The 18214-nt window shown below is 37.3% G+C and overlaps 1 protein-coding gene across 4 annotated transcripts in view; it reads left to right on the top strand.

Moving 5' to 3' along the window:
- LOC139147780 (C-Maf-inducing protein-like) overlaps nucleotides 1-18214 on the top strand; it is a 95816-nt gene that overhangs the window by 17222 nt on the left and 60380 nt on the right. For all 4 annotated transcript variants that reach the window (XM_070718983.1, XM_070718982.1, XM_070718981.1 and 1 more), the window contains exon 2: nucleotides 16097-16225. In XM_070718983.1, the coding sequence (XP_070575084.1) occupies nucleotides 16097-16225 (129 nt within the window). The remainder of the gene's footprint in view (nucleotides 1-16096; nucleotides 16226-18214) is intronic.

The following is an 18214-nucleotide window of genomic DNA, read 5'->3' as shown; positions in this document are numbered from 1 at the left end:
ATAATTGTATTCACTTATGAAAATTGTATGAATGAGTATTATTTTGGTATGCAAATCAACTTATAATGGGTCATTATCAATTCAGAATATTCATTGGACTAAAATTGAGCACTATATTCCAGAAATGTGTGTCCTTCTAATGTAGAGGCTAACAACATTAAATAATGGTGTTGTCAAATAGCCTGTGGCTGACGTGTCATAACCAAGGTAACTTTAGATTGGATTGAGCAGTTGACCATTGCTAAATAACAAAGACGAGGAATGATAAGTCTTGAAGAGTTGATATGTAAATTAAAAAGATCTTGAAAAATCTCCAGTTTAAAATCAATATGCGATGAATATATTTTTTGCAGAGTTTTTAAAAGAACTTCCAGCAAAATATCAGCTCAAGAAGAACAAAGATGGTGCTCTGCTATCATTACCATTTTTAACGATGAAAAACCATAAATATCACAGCTCTACAAATCCAACCATTAATTAAAGATGCAGCAATATAGACAGGCTGAAAATAGACAAAATTTGTCACCAATTTTAGACTGTCTGAAAATAGGCAAAATTTGTCACCAATTTTAGACTCTGAAAATAGACAAAATTTGTCACCAATTATAGACTGTCTGAAAATAGACAAAAATTGTCAATCTACAATTTATGACCAGTGCTACATCTATCATTAGACTCAGAGTGCATGATAAGTGGGCAGTAGTGTGCACTGAGCTACAATCACATTCTGGAAACTTCAGGATTTTTCTCTGTTTTGTTGTAAAGTGCATTTTTGAACCCTATTTGATCTATTCTCAGTTGGTGTCCTGCTCACTTTGAGGTATCTAGTTTGTCACAGCATGTTCCTCAGCTTACCCAGCCAGGCTTTATTGATACCTTGTTTAGCTAATATTTTTTTTGGTCGTATTTACCAAAGCAGAACACACGTCCATCATTGTGTGTGCAGAGGTAAAAAGTAGGTCTCCAGTCGGTACCCCTGGTGCACATATGCATGTGATACCATCAAACTGTTGAACAAACATACATGTTTATACCGCACCGATATCAAGCCCCGCTGAGCAAGCAAAAGTTACATGTACAAGTTACTAAATATTGTCCCTCAAGGGATACCATTTGTTGTGTATACCAGTACATCAAAAACCATTCATTGCAAATAATTCTACTGTTATTGATAGAATTTCTTACAGACCCTTTCTTCATCTATTTTTGATGATGAGCTCACTGTAGGCATCTGAAAGGTTCTCAAGACCTACATTTATTTATGTCAGGGTAATAGAAGTATTTGAAGTTGTGATTGCGTTTTGTTTGCTTTCATATGGGAAAGTACCATTTGAAATAGGGTGGGAGAGGCATTGTATGGAGGGATGGGGGTCATGTGTGTTGGTTGTGAGGTGAAATAGATACAAGAGATGTAGGGAAATGTGTTTGCAGTAAAAAGTGTAGTCTCTCCACATTGTCTGTTGCTGGCAATACTGTAAGTGCTTTCTAAAGTGCAGTGCCTGTTTAGAATTCAGTGGGGAAAATACGTCAGGCATGCATGATGCCCTTACTCTTCTGCTCAACCTCGGTTAATGTTAATATTCATAGGTATTCTACACATTGTAAAAAGCATTTGAAAAATACCAGGATTGAAACAGAAATGAAGCTGGTATTGCAAAGTTCGCGCCAGTGCCTTTCCAGAAAGGCCATCACTATAATTTGCACCATTCAATGCATGATTGTACTGTACTCTCAGTGGGCATGGCTTGAAACAAATGCTCCCATGTTTTGACCCTCAAAACTGACAAACTAGCTCTGCTATGATCTCCAAAGCTAGTTCCGACATTTATAGTCACATACAAAGCTGGTTGACATGAGCCGGTTTGGTATCCGTTTACAAGTACACGTATTACAATTGTCTCCTCTTTTAAATATAACGTTTTAGACAGCATTGCATTAAGATAAGTAACCCAATTTATCTTATTCTATTTGATCAGAGCTTACTCTTTATCAAAAAATATTGGCATCACTGACAAGGAAAATTTATTGTTGGATTTGAAGCATATTGGATCATATTAATAAGTATTTTATTTCTATCGGTATTTCGACTTAGTCTGCGTAATCCACGTTGTAACATTATTACTTTTATGGCAAACACAGAGCTGGCAATTTCATTATGTCAAATGGAAACTCCTATGAAAGTTGTTATCATACATACACTGTCATACTTGTAGCATTGAATTAAAGGAAAATGTGTGATAGATACAGTTTGTTAAAGACCTACATGTATGCCCTGCTTCTTCACAATTCATTTCTACCAGTTCGCTTTTATGTCCCCTTTCACCTTTTTCAGTCTCAATGTTTTATTACATGTTTTGCTTTAAGATTTTTGCGTTACTGATTATAAACTAAACATTTCCAAGGAATTGTGAACAATCAAGAATAAAAATTACTTTAAATTTACCGATATTTGAAATTCAAAATGGCTGCCATCCTTGTGTTAGCAAAATTAAATTTTTGATGTTCAAAAAAACTAAACCCAAGAAAACTTTAGGTGCTCCATGAGCTTCAAGGTTCAAAATGGGCGCCCAGAAGTGGTAGACCAAAATGGTATTTTAATATCTGTCTTGTGGCGCGTTCTCCTTTAAGCTGAGGAAAGGATATCCAAAACTTACAATTTGGAGAAATTTATTTTCTGTTCGTGAGTTCTTCAAGGAGAAATAATGATATTCAACCTATATTTGTCAGACTGTGTGAATTCAAATTGAGTCATCATACCTGAGTCCTTTTTATGTATCTATCTTAATGGTTTCCCCAGTTTGTCATCTGTCATGAAACACGATTATATACACATGGTGTCACTATGTCAATAATATGTGTGGATTTTCAGTCGATAAAATATCCTGTGTCTGTTTGGTTTCTGTCAGCACTTATTCTGATAATATCACATTCAGTGCAGGCATTAGTCAGGTTGTCAGCCTGTCCACTTTGTGTCTGACGTCACTTCCGAATATTGTTTAACTTTGATATGGCTATCTAGCAAGGCACACATAGACACACACACACACAGAAATGCAAGAGGCAAGCGATACCAGCTTTACTCACGTAGTAATGTTTACTCAGACTTTGTATGTTGAAGAGGGGGAGGAGAAGAAGTAGATTCCTATGAGCTTTACAGAAGAGCTACAGATGTCTTAATAAATTGCCAGTAGTATGTGAGGTATTTTACTCTACCAAGAATCTTCTTTTATTTACAGTGGAGCATAAGACATGAAGTTGACAGATAAACGTTGAGGTCGGGGAAAGGCGGTTGAATGCAAAATCACTATTTTCTGGGTCAGTAATGTTGGAAAAATGATTGATATACATGTAGATACTGCGGTAGAATACAAACCTGTGTGGCCCTAGTGATGGCACCCTCTCCTTTCTAGTGATCCAAATTTCAAAGTGCATGCCTGATTTCATACTCTTCTGATAAAGCTAGAGTTTTTCAAGCTGCAGAAGCAGCAAGTAGGATAATTTTGTACACTGTAAAGTGTGCTGGTTTGAACACACACATTCCATTGTTTCGATGTTCATCCGTCATTAGGGTACGGTCAGAGCTGTGTGTTCACCTTTGCAAAGTACACTGCCAGTAGATCATATTTTGCCCACCTTTGCAGCTTGAGGTATAGTATGATATGTAAACATTGGAGGGTAACTAGCACAACAAACATTTAATGTCATGAAGAGTATGCTTCGAGTAGACTGCCTATCTCCATGTTTCAATCCATGTTGTTTAATAGGTATTTAAAGGCATGGGTAAGGTGGCAGATTGTCTTGCCAGGAAATTTACTTACTAGATTACAATTTCAATGAAAAACAAAAGGCTATGACACCTTCATAATCCTCTTACAGACTAGAACAAACTTGATCCCTGGGATTGAGTCCCCTACCTTTAACTTTTTAAGGTGAAAGGTCATAAGGTCAGTCAAGCTGGTATGTCCGTAAACAAACAGATAATTAAATAAACAAACAAATAAATAAATAAATAAATATTTGACTGATATTCTAGCAGCTAGAATATGCTACAAAAAGAAACTAAGATCACCAAGAGACTGTGTCAGAGTTCGCGTTTACGCAAAAATCGTGCGTATTTACGCATTGAAATTGACTCTCTACGCATTTTTTTCATCGTTATGCGTTTTCTATACGCAAAGGATAACACGGAAAGCACTCCCCACGACTGAGCTTAGGCGACAACCAGACGAAATTTGTTGCAACACATTTCTGTCAATCACTCATTTTGTGTGGAAAGTTTCGGATTCTCTGGGCGTTGTCTGAAAAATCGGCATCGTAGTCCACACGTTATCACGTTAGGCACGTTATCATGTCAGCTGTGTCTATGAATTACGTTGCTAATTTTCAGGCGAGCGATAGTTTCTAAAAGTGAGTGATTGACAGAAATGTTGCGACAAATTATATAAATGCCAACCGTGCACGATTATCACATCTCGCTGTTCCCAAATTTTGATCAAGCACACATGCAGCATGGCGTGGAAGCAGACAAATCTGTTTTAATTTCTTTCAACTTTGCTCTACGAGTCCGTGAAAAAAATGATTCATTGGTAGAGCTCGTCGGAATCCCGATAAATTTTGAACATTCCAGAAGTGTCTGGATGGTAACTGGTTGTTCAGGCACCAAGTCGTTTCGGCCCAAGTCGTTTCGGCCTCTCAATTTCCGGCCCCTAGTCACTTCGGCACCGCAACCCAAGACGTTTCGGCATCTGTGTTTCGATTTTTTTTTCAAACTATTTAGTAATTGACTGATCCGTCATATTCGTAAGCGTGACCTTTGCGTTCTGACCAGTACTTTATGTGCATTTTGTGTGAATTTTGCCTTGCTGTTTCCTCACCGCTTTCAAACTTTTGCCGTGTCGGCGGCTATTGATATCGATAAACTTGTGTCACAGATTTGAAAATGATATGAAGTTTTTTCTTACGGTCTCTTCCCATGTTCTAACAAAGATTAAGCATGTACGTGAATGTTAGTTGACACTATACTTTTCAGTGCTTTGATTTGTAACATTACGCTCCAGCACTAGTTCCCACAGGTAGCCTTCAGCGGTGCCGAAACGTCTTGGGTTTCGGTGCCGAAACGACTCGGACTTGGGGCCTGAAATTGGAAGGCCGAAATTTCTTGGGCCAAAACGTCCAGAAACCGTCTGGATAAGCTGCCATAACTCTTAACTTTTGGGTTGCCCGATGTGTTGTGACGGTTGCATGTCGTTTCAACATTGTTCAAGTTGTTCGTTAAACTGTTTTCATTAAAATAATGTTACATCGTACAATCCGAATAAGTAGTGTAGGTTTATCCAACGGCACATTGTATTTTGCTGTCAGTTTTTTCATCAATCGAGTGCGGAAGTGAAATTACGCACTCAAATCCAGCCATTACGCAATTTTAGCAGACTAATGCGTATGCCGTACGCGAGGAGAAAAAAGTCACCGTGAACACTGTGTGTCTCTCTTGTAGGTGTTCATTTATACAGCATTTTACATTGTACATTTACTGGCTATTTAGCTGAAGCCTATCTATGCCATCTACACATGTACATGTTAAGTCCAATCTGTGGAAGCACTATTTAATATGTATAGGGTAGATGGCCCATTGCTACCATGTCAATCTCTTTGCATCACCCCCTGATTGCAACGGAATGACTCTGTATATTCTTAATAATATTGGATCAAAGACATAAATTTGAAAAAGATGGTATAACAGCATATTATCATTGCATTCTTTTAAGTCAAGGAAGAATATTATGCTATGTCATGGATAGACTCTGTTGGTTTGTGTCTACCTATTACCCTATGAGTACTTTGGTGTCCCCACCAAATTTTAGTGCAACATATTTTATGAATTTTGCTGGAATTGTTTCTTTTGATAATTTTGGACCAAATTGACGGCACTTTTCAAAGCCTACAGTTATTGATGAAAATCTGTGGAAAACTGGAGACAATGTTTGGACCTGAAAAAAAATGTCTGAATTATATTCTGTAAAGGCAACAAAAAATTGACTTTGGCACTCAAAGAATGAGAAACATCTCTCAATCAAATAAATAATCCGGTTTGATCTGGAGCTGCGGCATTGGGTAGATTTCTTCTGGGAGATGGAGACTGCCATGATTACTTCCTGTGGTGTGACAAACCTAGGTCGCAAGGACTTGTGGTACTGGCAACTTTGTTTATATTGGCTGTTTCTATGGAAACTGGAAACCCATCAGTTGCCACACTGATGCGTCCACATCTTTGAAAAGATGCATGCGCAGCCTTGACATTGCTTTATGTTGATTGTGTACATGACTATTAACAAGGGCTACAAACCATAAAATGCGCACTTGGCACAAATTAGCACACAAAGAAAATTTGTCTTCCTGAAAGTTGAATCATAGATACAACTGAAACAAGCTCATATGAGTTGCTCAGCAATGCACCCTCCTACTGAAAACAGTTTAATAATGAGACTGCATGTGCAAGCAACGAATTGTCTTCCTTGGTTGTCTTCTGTTGGTGCTTGAAGTGTTGAAAATCTGGAACCTTCCAAAACAAGTTAGTACAGTATTCGTTCGTAATGACTTCCCTGCTCTGGTTCTATAGTAGGACTGGTTCACAGGAAACACCAAAGAACTGTGATCATGCCAGTATTTTCAGTAACTGATAATAGTAACTACAGTACCTCACAGGGTGAAGAAATTAGGCAGATAAATGTTTTCTACAGTGCAAGAGTTTGCAGGTTAAACATCAGGGTGAAGAAATTAGGAAGATAAATGATTTCTACGGGTCAAGGGTGTGTAGGTTAACCCTTTGAGCGCTGTACTTTTTCCCACCAAAACTAAAAAGGGTGCAACATTTTACCACTTTTGTGAATTTTTCTGTAATTTTTTTGACAATTTTGGACCAAATGAACATCACGTTTTATTGGCTTCAGATTTTTATCAAAATTTTAGCAAAAGTCAGAAAAAAAATGACCGGTGTATATTTTGATATAGGGGACGAAAATTGACTTTGGTGCTCAAAGGGTTAAATTGCTATCAAGGCAAAATCATGCTGTACTTCTCTTAAAATGACAGTGTAATGTGGCATACAGCAATTTTACTGTATGTAAACATGATATTCTAGGGGAAGTGAAACCGTATAACCTGCAGGATGTGGTTTTGGTGATAATAACAAAGAGAAATTTCCTTTAGATTTGAAAAGGGTCTTAATTTCACTGTCCGTATTGTAAAATGTACAGTAAGTGATGACGTTTTCATTGAAGTATCAAATAATTTTGAATAAAACAAACATGATGAAAGCTGTTAAACCTTCCACTGGTAAATTTTGATGTGGCGTAAACTCTTCTTATTATGACTGCACACAGAGTTGAAAAGGGCATAATTATCGGGCCAGTCGAAGGGAATATACCCGTCTGACATTCCCTGAATATGTCTGGGATGTCATCTTTGCGCATATCTGGTGTGTCAGCTGATAGACATCTTCAAGTGCCAGTTTACAAAGTCGCTGACCTTGAGCAACCAAGACATAAATGTGTTACTTCAATGTGTTTACAATATGGTATCCTTAGATGACCCCATCTCTCTACATAAATGTGTTGTGAAAAAATCTGTCTTATATGTCATTATAGTCACACTAATGGTTCAGACAGTTTCCAATGGTTGATCTATGACACTTTCTGTATCACTGTCAAAGCAAATATATATGTGTATATTTAATTTCCTGCAAACGGCCTTGTACAAATCTCTTGCGTATTTGTTCACTTAATACTCGAAGACGGGGCTTTGAGTCAAGGTATATAAAATCTATCACCATAAGAAATGTGATCTAGTATAGTCTAAAGCATTGAATAGCATGTTGATAATTGCTGTCTTCATCAAAATTTTCTTGTTATGTTGCATTAACAGGTCCATGTTGTGACTTCAAAACTTTGTGTGGTGTTGTCATGATTTTTGTTTTCAAACTTAAATCATTTTGTGTTAATGTACTTGCTGATATTATGTACACAAGTATTTTTGATCATAAACAAGAAGTACAGGTAATGTACAAATCTGCATGAATTATAAACTGGTGCCTCAAATATGGCCATCTCAATTCAAAAAATGGTTGACATTGTGCACATATAGATTTTAGTTCTCACAGAAGCAACACTGCTGTCATCCGTGTGAACACATATTCCTCAGTACACTTCATTTCAATAATTATGATATGCTGTCTACTCTTTATACCGTATGATCAGTTTCTCAAATGGTTGTTTCATGATCATGGGTATACTTCCGCCACCATACCGTACCAATGAAGTTTGGCCAAAGCCCATTCTTATCAATGGTGAGTGTGGTCCTGTTCACAGGGAATTGAGGGTGAACAGGCTAAGATCTTAGCCCTTCCACCGTCAAACTTTAGTACATTCTCATCCTTCATCTTTTACCTTTGGGGTTACGGTTGGTGGAACTGTGTACATGTACTTGATAATGGGAAGGGAGTACTGGATAATAGGGAGGGGGTGCTGGATATTGGGGAGGGGTACTGGATAATGGAGAGGGGGTACTGGATAATGGAGAGGGGGTACTGGATAATGGAGAGGGGGTACTGGATAATGGGGAGAGAGTACCGGATAATGGAGAGGGGGTACTGGATAATGGAGAGGGGTACTGGATAATGGAGAGGGGGTACTGGATAATGGAGGGGGGTACTGGATAATGGAGAGGGGTACTGGATAATGGGGAGAGAGTACTGGATATTGGGGAGGGGGTACTGGATAATGGAGAGGGGTACTGGATAATGGAGAGGGGGTACTTGATAATGGGAAGGGAGTACTGGATAATAGGGAGGGGGTGCTGGATATTGGGGAGGGGTACTGGATAATGGAGAGGGGCTGCTGCATGGTGATAGTTTTAGTGGTTGCAGATACATGTCTATTATCCAACCACAAGTTGAGCCCTTTCCTTTGGGGGATTGATAAACATGATTTGTCTGTCTGTCAAGTACACACTAGCCCTACGTGTGTGTGTTGGGAGTGTCCAGACTGGTTATGCTGCCTCCCTAATAGGGCAGTACATGCAGCCAACAACCAAGCACTCATGACATAGCGCTATGGTATACTCACCAGAAAGCACTTCCAACATAGGATAAATGTCCTATCATCAAAGATGAATTCTTTTCCTTTCTCTGATTGGCTGTCATTTGTGGTTATTTGGTCATTGCTTGCCTGCTGGGAGAAGGAGACAAAAAGGACCAACCTGAAATGTCTGTAAAAATAGTGTACGCGTAAAAATCTTAACACTCGAAGTTGTGAACTGGGAGTGAATTTGGCACACATAATACTTTAACAGCCCATGCGCACAGCAGCATGAGATAAGATGGAGGTTTCTCAGTCTTTTTTTGTCCACTAGTCTTTTTAAAGTGCAAATGCCCAGAATTACTACACGACATCTTGCTCAGCATAGGTATAACAAATATTTGCCAGACAAGGTATCACATGTCTGTTGAAAATTTAGGTTATCTTGCCTCCCACCTACACACATCATGTATGGCATTGCGTATTAAAAGCAGCAGTTGTGTACAGAAATCATTTAACCAAATATCTGTCTGCATTAGTACATGTATGTTTTTGCATGGTGACTGGTAGATTTTCATGTAGAAAGGCAGACACAAAGGGCCTGGCATGAGTACTTAGGAATTCAGGTTTAGACAACGAGTTTTCCTGTTTCAGTATTTTTAGTCCCCACGGACACCGTCCGGGGGGACTTATAGGTTTGGTCATGTCCGTGCGTGCGTGCGTCCGTGCGTGCGTGCGTCCGTCCGTCTGTGCGTGCGTGCGTCCGTCCGTTCACGCAGATATCTCAGAGACGCCTGGAGCGATTTTATTCAAACTTGGTACAAGGATTACTTCATATGTCATACAGATGCACGTCAATTTGTTTTGTGATACGATCCAATATGGCTGCCAGGCGGCCATTTTATTACGATTTTTTCATGTACAGAGCCATTACTCAGGCATGTTTCAACCGATTTTTTTCAAAGTTGGTACTAAGACATTGACCAATGTCATAGATATGCACCTCAATTTGTTTTGTGATACGATCCAATATGGCCGCCAGGCGGCCATTTTATTACGATTTTTTCATATACAGAGTCATAACTCAGGCATATCTCAACCAATTTTATTCAAACTTGATACAAGGATATTGACCTATGTCATACATATGCACGTCAATTTTTTTGTGATACAATCCAATATGGCCACCAGGCGGCCATTTTATTACGATTTTTTCATGTACAGAGCCATTACTCTGGCATGTTTCAACCGATTTTATTCAAAGTTGGTACAAGGATATTGACCTATGTTATAGCTATGCACATCAATTTGTTTTGTGATATGATCCAATATGGCCGCTATGCAACCATTTTGTTACGATTTTTTCATGTACAGAGCCATAACTCAGGCATATCTCAACCAATTTTATTCAAAGTTGGTACAAGGACTTTGACCTATGTCACACACATGCACATTGAATTGTTTTGTGATAAGATCCAATATGGCCGCCATGTGGCCATTTTTTTACGTTTTTTTCATGTCCGGAACCATAACTCAGACATGTATCAAGCGAATTTATTCGAAGTTGGTACAAGGAGATTGACCAATGACATACATATGCAAGTCAATTTGTTTTGTGATACGATCCAATATGGTAGCCATTTGGTTATGATTTTTTCATGTACAAAGCCATAACTCAGGCATATCTCAACCGATTTTATTCAAAGTTGGTACAAGGACATTGACCTATGTCATACATATGCACATTGATTTGTCTTGTGATACGATCCCATATGGCCGCCGTGTGGCCATTTTATTACGATTTTTTCATGTCCTGAACCACAACTCAGACATGTATCAAGTGAATTTATTAAAAAGTATTTCGATCACAGACCTAATGAAGAGGACTCTATCCTCTCTGAGGACCTGTAATCAAAGTACCCATTAACAAGTGGGGACTGTGTCATCAACGATGACTTGTTATTGAATAAACTCAGCAGTCAGTTTGAAATTTGAGTTTCATACATCACACATTTCTGGGTTTTTTCCCCTCAACAAAGTCTAAATATTCTCATTATGAAGAATAAAGTGATAAAAATGGCTATTTATTTTAATATAATGTATTTGAATTATCAAAATTGTGTTCCTGGTAGTGCTGAGTGGAATCTTAAGATGTAGGCTTCCACTAGAGAAAATAATAGTTCTGTGAGAAAGCATTGAAAAGTGAAAATATGAAAATTTCATGAGACCTAGTGTGCTGATAAAATAGATTTTAGCCTGTATCTTCATCAAAGTGGTTGACCAGGATATTGCTGGCATTGTCCATATCAGCGTAAATCTGTCCTGTCATTGCTGATTGGTCATTTCATGCCGCGCTTTTCAATGGAGGAAACCCAGTCTAACCATACTACCGAATTTATGCTCTCCTGGAGTTTTGGTTGTTCACAAGCTTGAGGAAAACCAAGTCAATTTTTGCATTTAATTTTAGTAATGCAACTTAAGAGTTGTACGTGTTGAAGCAGTAAAATGAAAATGGAGCTATAGTTTTCCTGCTGTACCAGATGCATCTTACTGATATTTAAAGCCTCGTTGATAAGGAGCACTTTTGCGTCTTTGTAGATGGTGATGGTGACATGATCAGCCTTACGATAGCGATAACGTAGTCCACAGTCTTTATGAAATCTCCATTAGCTGAAACTTTTGACCAGTGATAACTTTTGAGTATTTTTACTCTGTCTGAAAAATTCAGTTTCTGCTTCTACTTTGAAAACCGTGTAGGAAAGTTTTGTATTTAATTCCATGCAACACGTTAGTGTTTAATATCCAATATTATTGTTGACAGGATTATTTTAGTTCTAACAAGAAAAACTTTGTCAGCATTAGTATTTCAGGTTGTACACAATGCTGTGTGTTTTACAAGGATGGTACTACATGTGTCAGCATACTGCAGAGAAAATAATAAAAAAATAAAGTTGTGTTATTGAACAAAGGAATGAAATTATTATCAAAAGTCACTGTCGTTTGACCCATAAGGTTAAAGGTTTTAGCTGATGTTTCAGTCTTTCATTTAGCAGTGAATTCTGTATTCCAATTGGCTCAGTTGCTTTGTAATTACACAGACCCCCACAACATCACCCAATAGATTTACATTAGTGGGCTGGCGACCTTTGCATTGACTTGAGAGTATTGATAATAATGGGACTTGCAATATCATGCCGTTGGGTGTCAAAGATTGGGCAATCTATTGTATCATTATATGGACTTTTTAATACACGGAAGACCTTGAGCAATCTGCATGTCCTTGATCTGACTCAGAGATGGCCTTCTACTAAAACCTCAGAATAGAAATATCACTCTCTTATTACTCCTTTTGAGACGTTTCTATCGTCCGTCGGTATGATTTAGAATCCTTTCATTCACAGTTGGAAAGATGGATAGGAATTGGAACATTTCAGAGAGGCCAGCAGAGACTTACTAGAGTCCGTGAAAAATGTTCATATGGTGACCCATTGAAATTTCTCTCGTAGTCTTACACTGAACTGCATTTTATTTGTTCATTAACAAACACCACAAACACTACTTTTAGTTAACTAGTCATTAAATATTTTGCTCTGACTCATTTTAACCTTACAATTCTCAAGATGAACGCTCGGGATGAAATTTCATCTCTTGAGACAAAAAGGTATAAAAAGCCTTCATCCTGGGACATGTCAACAGAAATAATTGTGTTTTGAAAGTAAAGGGAAAAGAACACAGCCTTGAGCAAGCTGAAATGCTGTTTTCCTTTCTTACATTATGACAGCCTTTGAGTCAAAGCCCTGCATGAAGAAAACAGACTTAGGGGAGAACCATTTGATTTCTTGGGGAGGGGTTGGAGGAGTTTTGGAAAAAAAAAATTGTCAGTAGGTGAAGAAGAAGAAAAAAAATATTGATCCAGTAATGTCTTAATGTCCAGTAATGACAGAAATAGAAAAAAAAAGATGCTCCCACAGTGGTGGGAAATAAAAGTTTGTTGCTATACCCATTTCTAGCCCAATCCGGGTTGTCAATGTTTATGTCCCAGGAACTACATGTTTGCAGTGACAAATATACCGTGCGCAGATACCTTCGAACTTCTTTATTTGATGGAAACTGTTATGTTGTCGATTTTTTTACAAAAGCCACAGCGCTGCAGCATTCAGACTACAGTTTTACCACTGATGTCTTCACTAGCCCTTTGCTGCAGGTTTGAATCCTGTCGAGAATTTACAGAATTTTTATATGATGAAGGAAATTAATTGTGGTTTGTTGAATGCCATGGAGTGTTTTGCCTTCTGCGTCACTTCTCTCTTGATCAATATGTTAGAGGAATTGACTTTATTTATTCAGTTGAACTTACATGTACTGCGAGGTTCAGCTTCAAGGTTTATCATGCTTTATCCACTCCACATTTCTTCGTGCATGCCTTCAATTGCCTAAATTTATCCCATCATCCGTTTCGTTATTTTGTAGAGAAACAAAAATGTTATTGCGAGAACATGATATTGATCCCGACAGATTGGTCTGTTTGTGCAGGGAAATATTTCCGGTAGAACAGGGGTAAAAAAGATTTTTTGTACATCTCACGTGTGTTGATCTGGGCCAGTTTATGTGATAAAAATAAATAATTATTATACACACACACATTCATAGGCCATTATATATATATATATATATATATATATATATATATATATATATATATATATATATATATATATATATATATATATATATATATATATATATATATATATATATATATATATATATATATATATATATATATATACACATGTATATATAAAATAGTGCTCAATGCATTTCTGAAGGGCAGTAATACTGACTATATATATATACATATATATATATATATATATATATATATATATATATATATATATATATATATATATATATATTTATTTTTTCTTGTTCAAATAAAGTTATGATTTCTGTTGATATGTTAGTTTCATGGATCTTACGATCTTCAATCTGACTGAGGATTGCAAGATGCATTTAACTTGAAAAATAGATATTATTTTGTACTTGAAGTGTAATGTACAAGCAAACTTTGTGTGTGTGTGTGTGTGTGTGTGTGTGTGTCAGTGTTTTTAAAGCAATGTACAAGCAAGCAAAATTTAGCAACCATGTGAAGGGTTGTATAAAACCTGGGTCATTTTCTATTGTACGCCCCATTTTTAGTGCACCCCTAGCTTTATTCCTCACGTAGACGGCTGAGAAAGTGATAAAGCTACTCACAACAAAGAAATGGCATGATGTGCGCAATGCATTGTGGGTGATAACATGAGAAGCTGAGACTCTGACAGTGTGTTTTGTGGGGTTATTTATATGGGAAAGCCAGGGGTTTCTTTTGCAGACATGGCAGCACTCTCAAAGTAGTGTGATTTTGATGGTGAACAGACTCTTCAAACTTGGTGTTCTCTTCGATTGAAAAGTAGCTTTCTCTTTGTTTTGAATAATTTATAGACTGCGCTGGACTGACGTAAATTTATTATTTGAGCCAGAGAAATTGTGCATCTGAGTGTAAGAATTTTCAGAATTTGAAGTCGATGCGTGTCCTTTCACAACACTACTTAACCCCTGCTGCTGTAAATATAGCATGTCAAATCCTCTAGCTGATAGAAAATTATCCCGCATCCATTTATAGCAATAAAACGCCTCTAAATCTTACTGTTTGGGGTTTTCAATATACTGTTTTATAAGGATACAAGAAATGAGATGTTTAATTTATTGCTTGAATGATAAATGGAATAAGTAAAATTTTCTGACATTTCTCTGACCTTTACTGATAAAAGGGTGTTCTAGAAATAGTGTCAAACCCTTTGAAGTATAGGTTGTGTTTGTATATGTAAAAGTAATGAGTATCTTGGTACTATTCAAAATTACAGCACAAAATGTGAAAGGAATATGTCTGCGTGATGAAAAGGTTGATTAAATATCATGTTTCATATTCTTGCACTGTGTAAATGTTTTGTATAGATTGCCCAAGTTAGTCAGGCATCTTTAAAAAATTGAACATACATTTGAATTTTGAGAATGTTAGACTTTCTAGTTGTCTTCTGTGGATTTTAATAAATTGTTTTGTAATCAAACCATGTAGTTGATTGTAGTATTGAAAGCCGGCAAGTAAACAAAGTACTGGAGAATAAATCTTAAAATGTTTGCGTGCTCTTCGTAGAAATCAAAAACTGTATCCTGATTATCTCGTAAAGTTTTACTTCAGTCTCAATTCACACCTACAGATAGCCTGCGGATTTACATTTTAAGGGAGAAAATGATGCAAGTTGAATATAAATGATGCAAACTACATCATTGTGAAATTAGTCAACGCCGTAGCTTTTCATATCATTTTCTATAATGGTTTTTTTCGATATGGCTGATTGGCAGCCAACTTAAGTCAGGAAATTTCAAATTTTCACCGAGGTGACTCAAAGATGTGCCTAAAGACAATTTATTTTCTGTTGTAATATCACGTGAATTTATTCCATCGATAAAACGAAGTCTGTTTTGTCCAACAAGCATATCAAACACAACTGACTGGCAACCGCTATGTTGAAGATTTTACATTGTCATTAGCATCTGATAGATATGGTGGAGACTATTTCCTGTTTTGGGAAAATACATAGATTATTGTCCCCTATATAATTTGTGTGTGCATGATACATGTATTGATATTAGCTGTGATAGCCGAAGTGCTTTGTTACCTGTGTGTTATCAAGGGCAAGGACATTCATTCAAATATCCAATCAATTTATCCGATAGAAAATGTCTTCTAGGTCGCTCAGATATTTACCTAGAGACTCTCCATTCATTTCAATTATCCTGCAAATTATGGAAATGAAATTTTTAATGTCTGGTGCATTTTGTTTGCTGTGAAAAATCAAACAGTACTTCACAAAGCAGGCAAAGTGTGACAAACTCATGTGCGACATGTCATGATTCAAACTAGTATTTTGTTCAGTTCATACAGTAACCTTTACATGTGTTTTGTGTCTCTATTACAGCCCATAGGTTTCATGGAATGTCCTATTCCGTACAGTAGTATAGCAGATGTCTACATCGTGTCCAGATGGGACGCCGGACAAAAATTTTGTATTCGTATCCTGTTGCCTACAGGGTCTGTTTTGCTTCAGGTAGGTACATGTAGCATTCACACATATGGCTGTATTCATTAGCCATTTTGTCACAGCCTTTAGAATGGAATTAATTCCTTAGTAATCTGAATGAAGAAAACAAAAACCAAAGAAAACAAATAACAACAACACAAAACACAGTTGACACAACACGTGATCCAGAGTACGTTTCCCAACCAAAAAATGTTTACTGAATGTTATCCATGGTCAAATTGCTGACGTTTCACACACTTAGATGGATACAACCAACTGGTTTGTATAGGGCAATGTTGATCCAAACTTACAGTGGTGAGGGATGATATAAGCACAGTAAAACGGTGACAAACAAGTACATTATTTTTTTCAGAAGCTGCAAAACATTCCTTTATAACTACTGAAGATTTTTTCTTGCTTTTTGTTAGTGCAGACAGTTCAGTTAAAAATGAAAAAATCCCTTGAAGGTATATTGGAATGGCTAGCTGTGTTAATTTTTATGTTTGAATGTACATGAAGCCCTAAGAGAGCATACATATAGAATATGTACAAACAAACGTACAGAATATTGTAGCATGCTACATTTTTTTCAGGAATATTAATGCTTATGAATATTAATGAGCTATCCGCCACTCTTGGGAGCCCTATACCTTCACAACAGTGATACCCAAATTTGTTTACTTTTGAAAAAATCTTACAGAGGATGGTGTTTGCAGCCAGCAGCTTGGATTGTGTAAGCAAGTGATTTATGGCTTGTATGTATATCACAAGTGACATCACTGCAACATTAAAACTTACAAGTAAAAACGTCATTACATGTTTCAGTTAAATCCCCCAAAAGTTTTAAAATCCACCTCAAAAATTCCTTGAGAGGGGGACCAGTCCCCTCCTGGTGTAGCATCCTAGATGAAACACTGTATACCAGTGCCCTTATAGGAACTTATTATCAGAAAGACCAAGTACTGTGACCATTATGTTCAATAGAACCTACCAAATGGTGTTTGTCGGTTTGAATCAGGACACTATTATTCTGTAATTATACGCTGATCAGAGTATACAGGCCAGAAAGTTGCTTAGCGAGAACACATGTCTTGTGATGTTGCCTGATTAAAACATGTACAGAGAAAGATCATGAAGGGGAAATATCTGATAAAAAGTGCCCAGCAGGACTGTATACCCAGTAGGACCATATACCCAGTAGGACCACATAAGTACCCATTGGGACCACATACCCATTGGGACCATATACCCAATAGGACCATATACCCATTGGAACCATATACCCAATAGGACCATATACCCAATAGGACCATATACCCAATAGGACCATATACCCATTAGGACCATATACCCAATAGGACCATATACCCATTCGGACCATATACCCAGTAGGACCATATACCCATTGGGACCTTATACCCATTGGGACCATATACCCAATAGGACCATATACCCATTTGGGACCATATACCCAGTAGAGGGGATGACGATGGAAGAAACGTGCTGGTATGACAGAATGCAGGAGACACACATCTAGTAGATTGCCCAGTACATAACAAACCTGCAAGTTTTGAATTATTTCACAAAGAATTTGAAAGACGCTGCCTGACAGCAATATGTACCCTTAAAGAGAAGACCTAGTGAGACTATAAACCCACAATGTCTGGCTTCTTTAGTCCCCACACACCTGTTAACAACTGAGCAATGTAGCACTACTGGCTCTCAAATCCTATTTCACAGCTAGAGACCGTCATCTTATCGTCAAAACAGAAAACTTGTGCAAAGGAACAAACACCTGTGTATAGAAAAGACTAGTGGTAAATAAATGGAAAACAGAGTACTGTTGATAGGTGATGAAGTTGCAACACGTTACAGAGAAAAGCGAAGCTGCAATATGTCATGTATAAATCCAAACAAACAAGACATATGATAATTGTGTGTCAGGGTCATGCAATATAAAATACAACATTTAAGTCCCTTTTGGTTTCATCATATGCGGAGGTAGATCTAGATTTG

The sequence above is a fragment of the Ptychodera flava genome, chromosome 13, assembly GCF_041260155.1.
Source record: "Ptychodera flava strain L36383 chromosome 13, AS_Pfla_20210202, whole genome shotgun sequence".
Classification (NCBI taxonomy): domain Eukaryota; kingdom Metazoa; phylum Hemichordata; class Enteropneusta; family Ptychoderidae; genus Ptychodera; species Ptychodera flava.
Note: the sequence above shows the minus strand (reverse complement) of the source record. Positions and strands in the feature narration are given on the sequence as shown.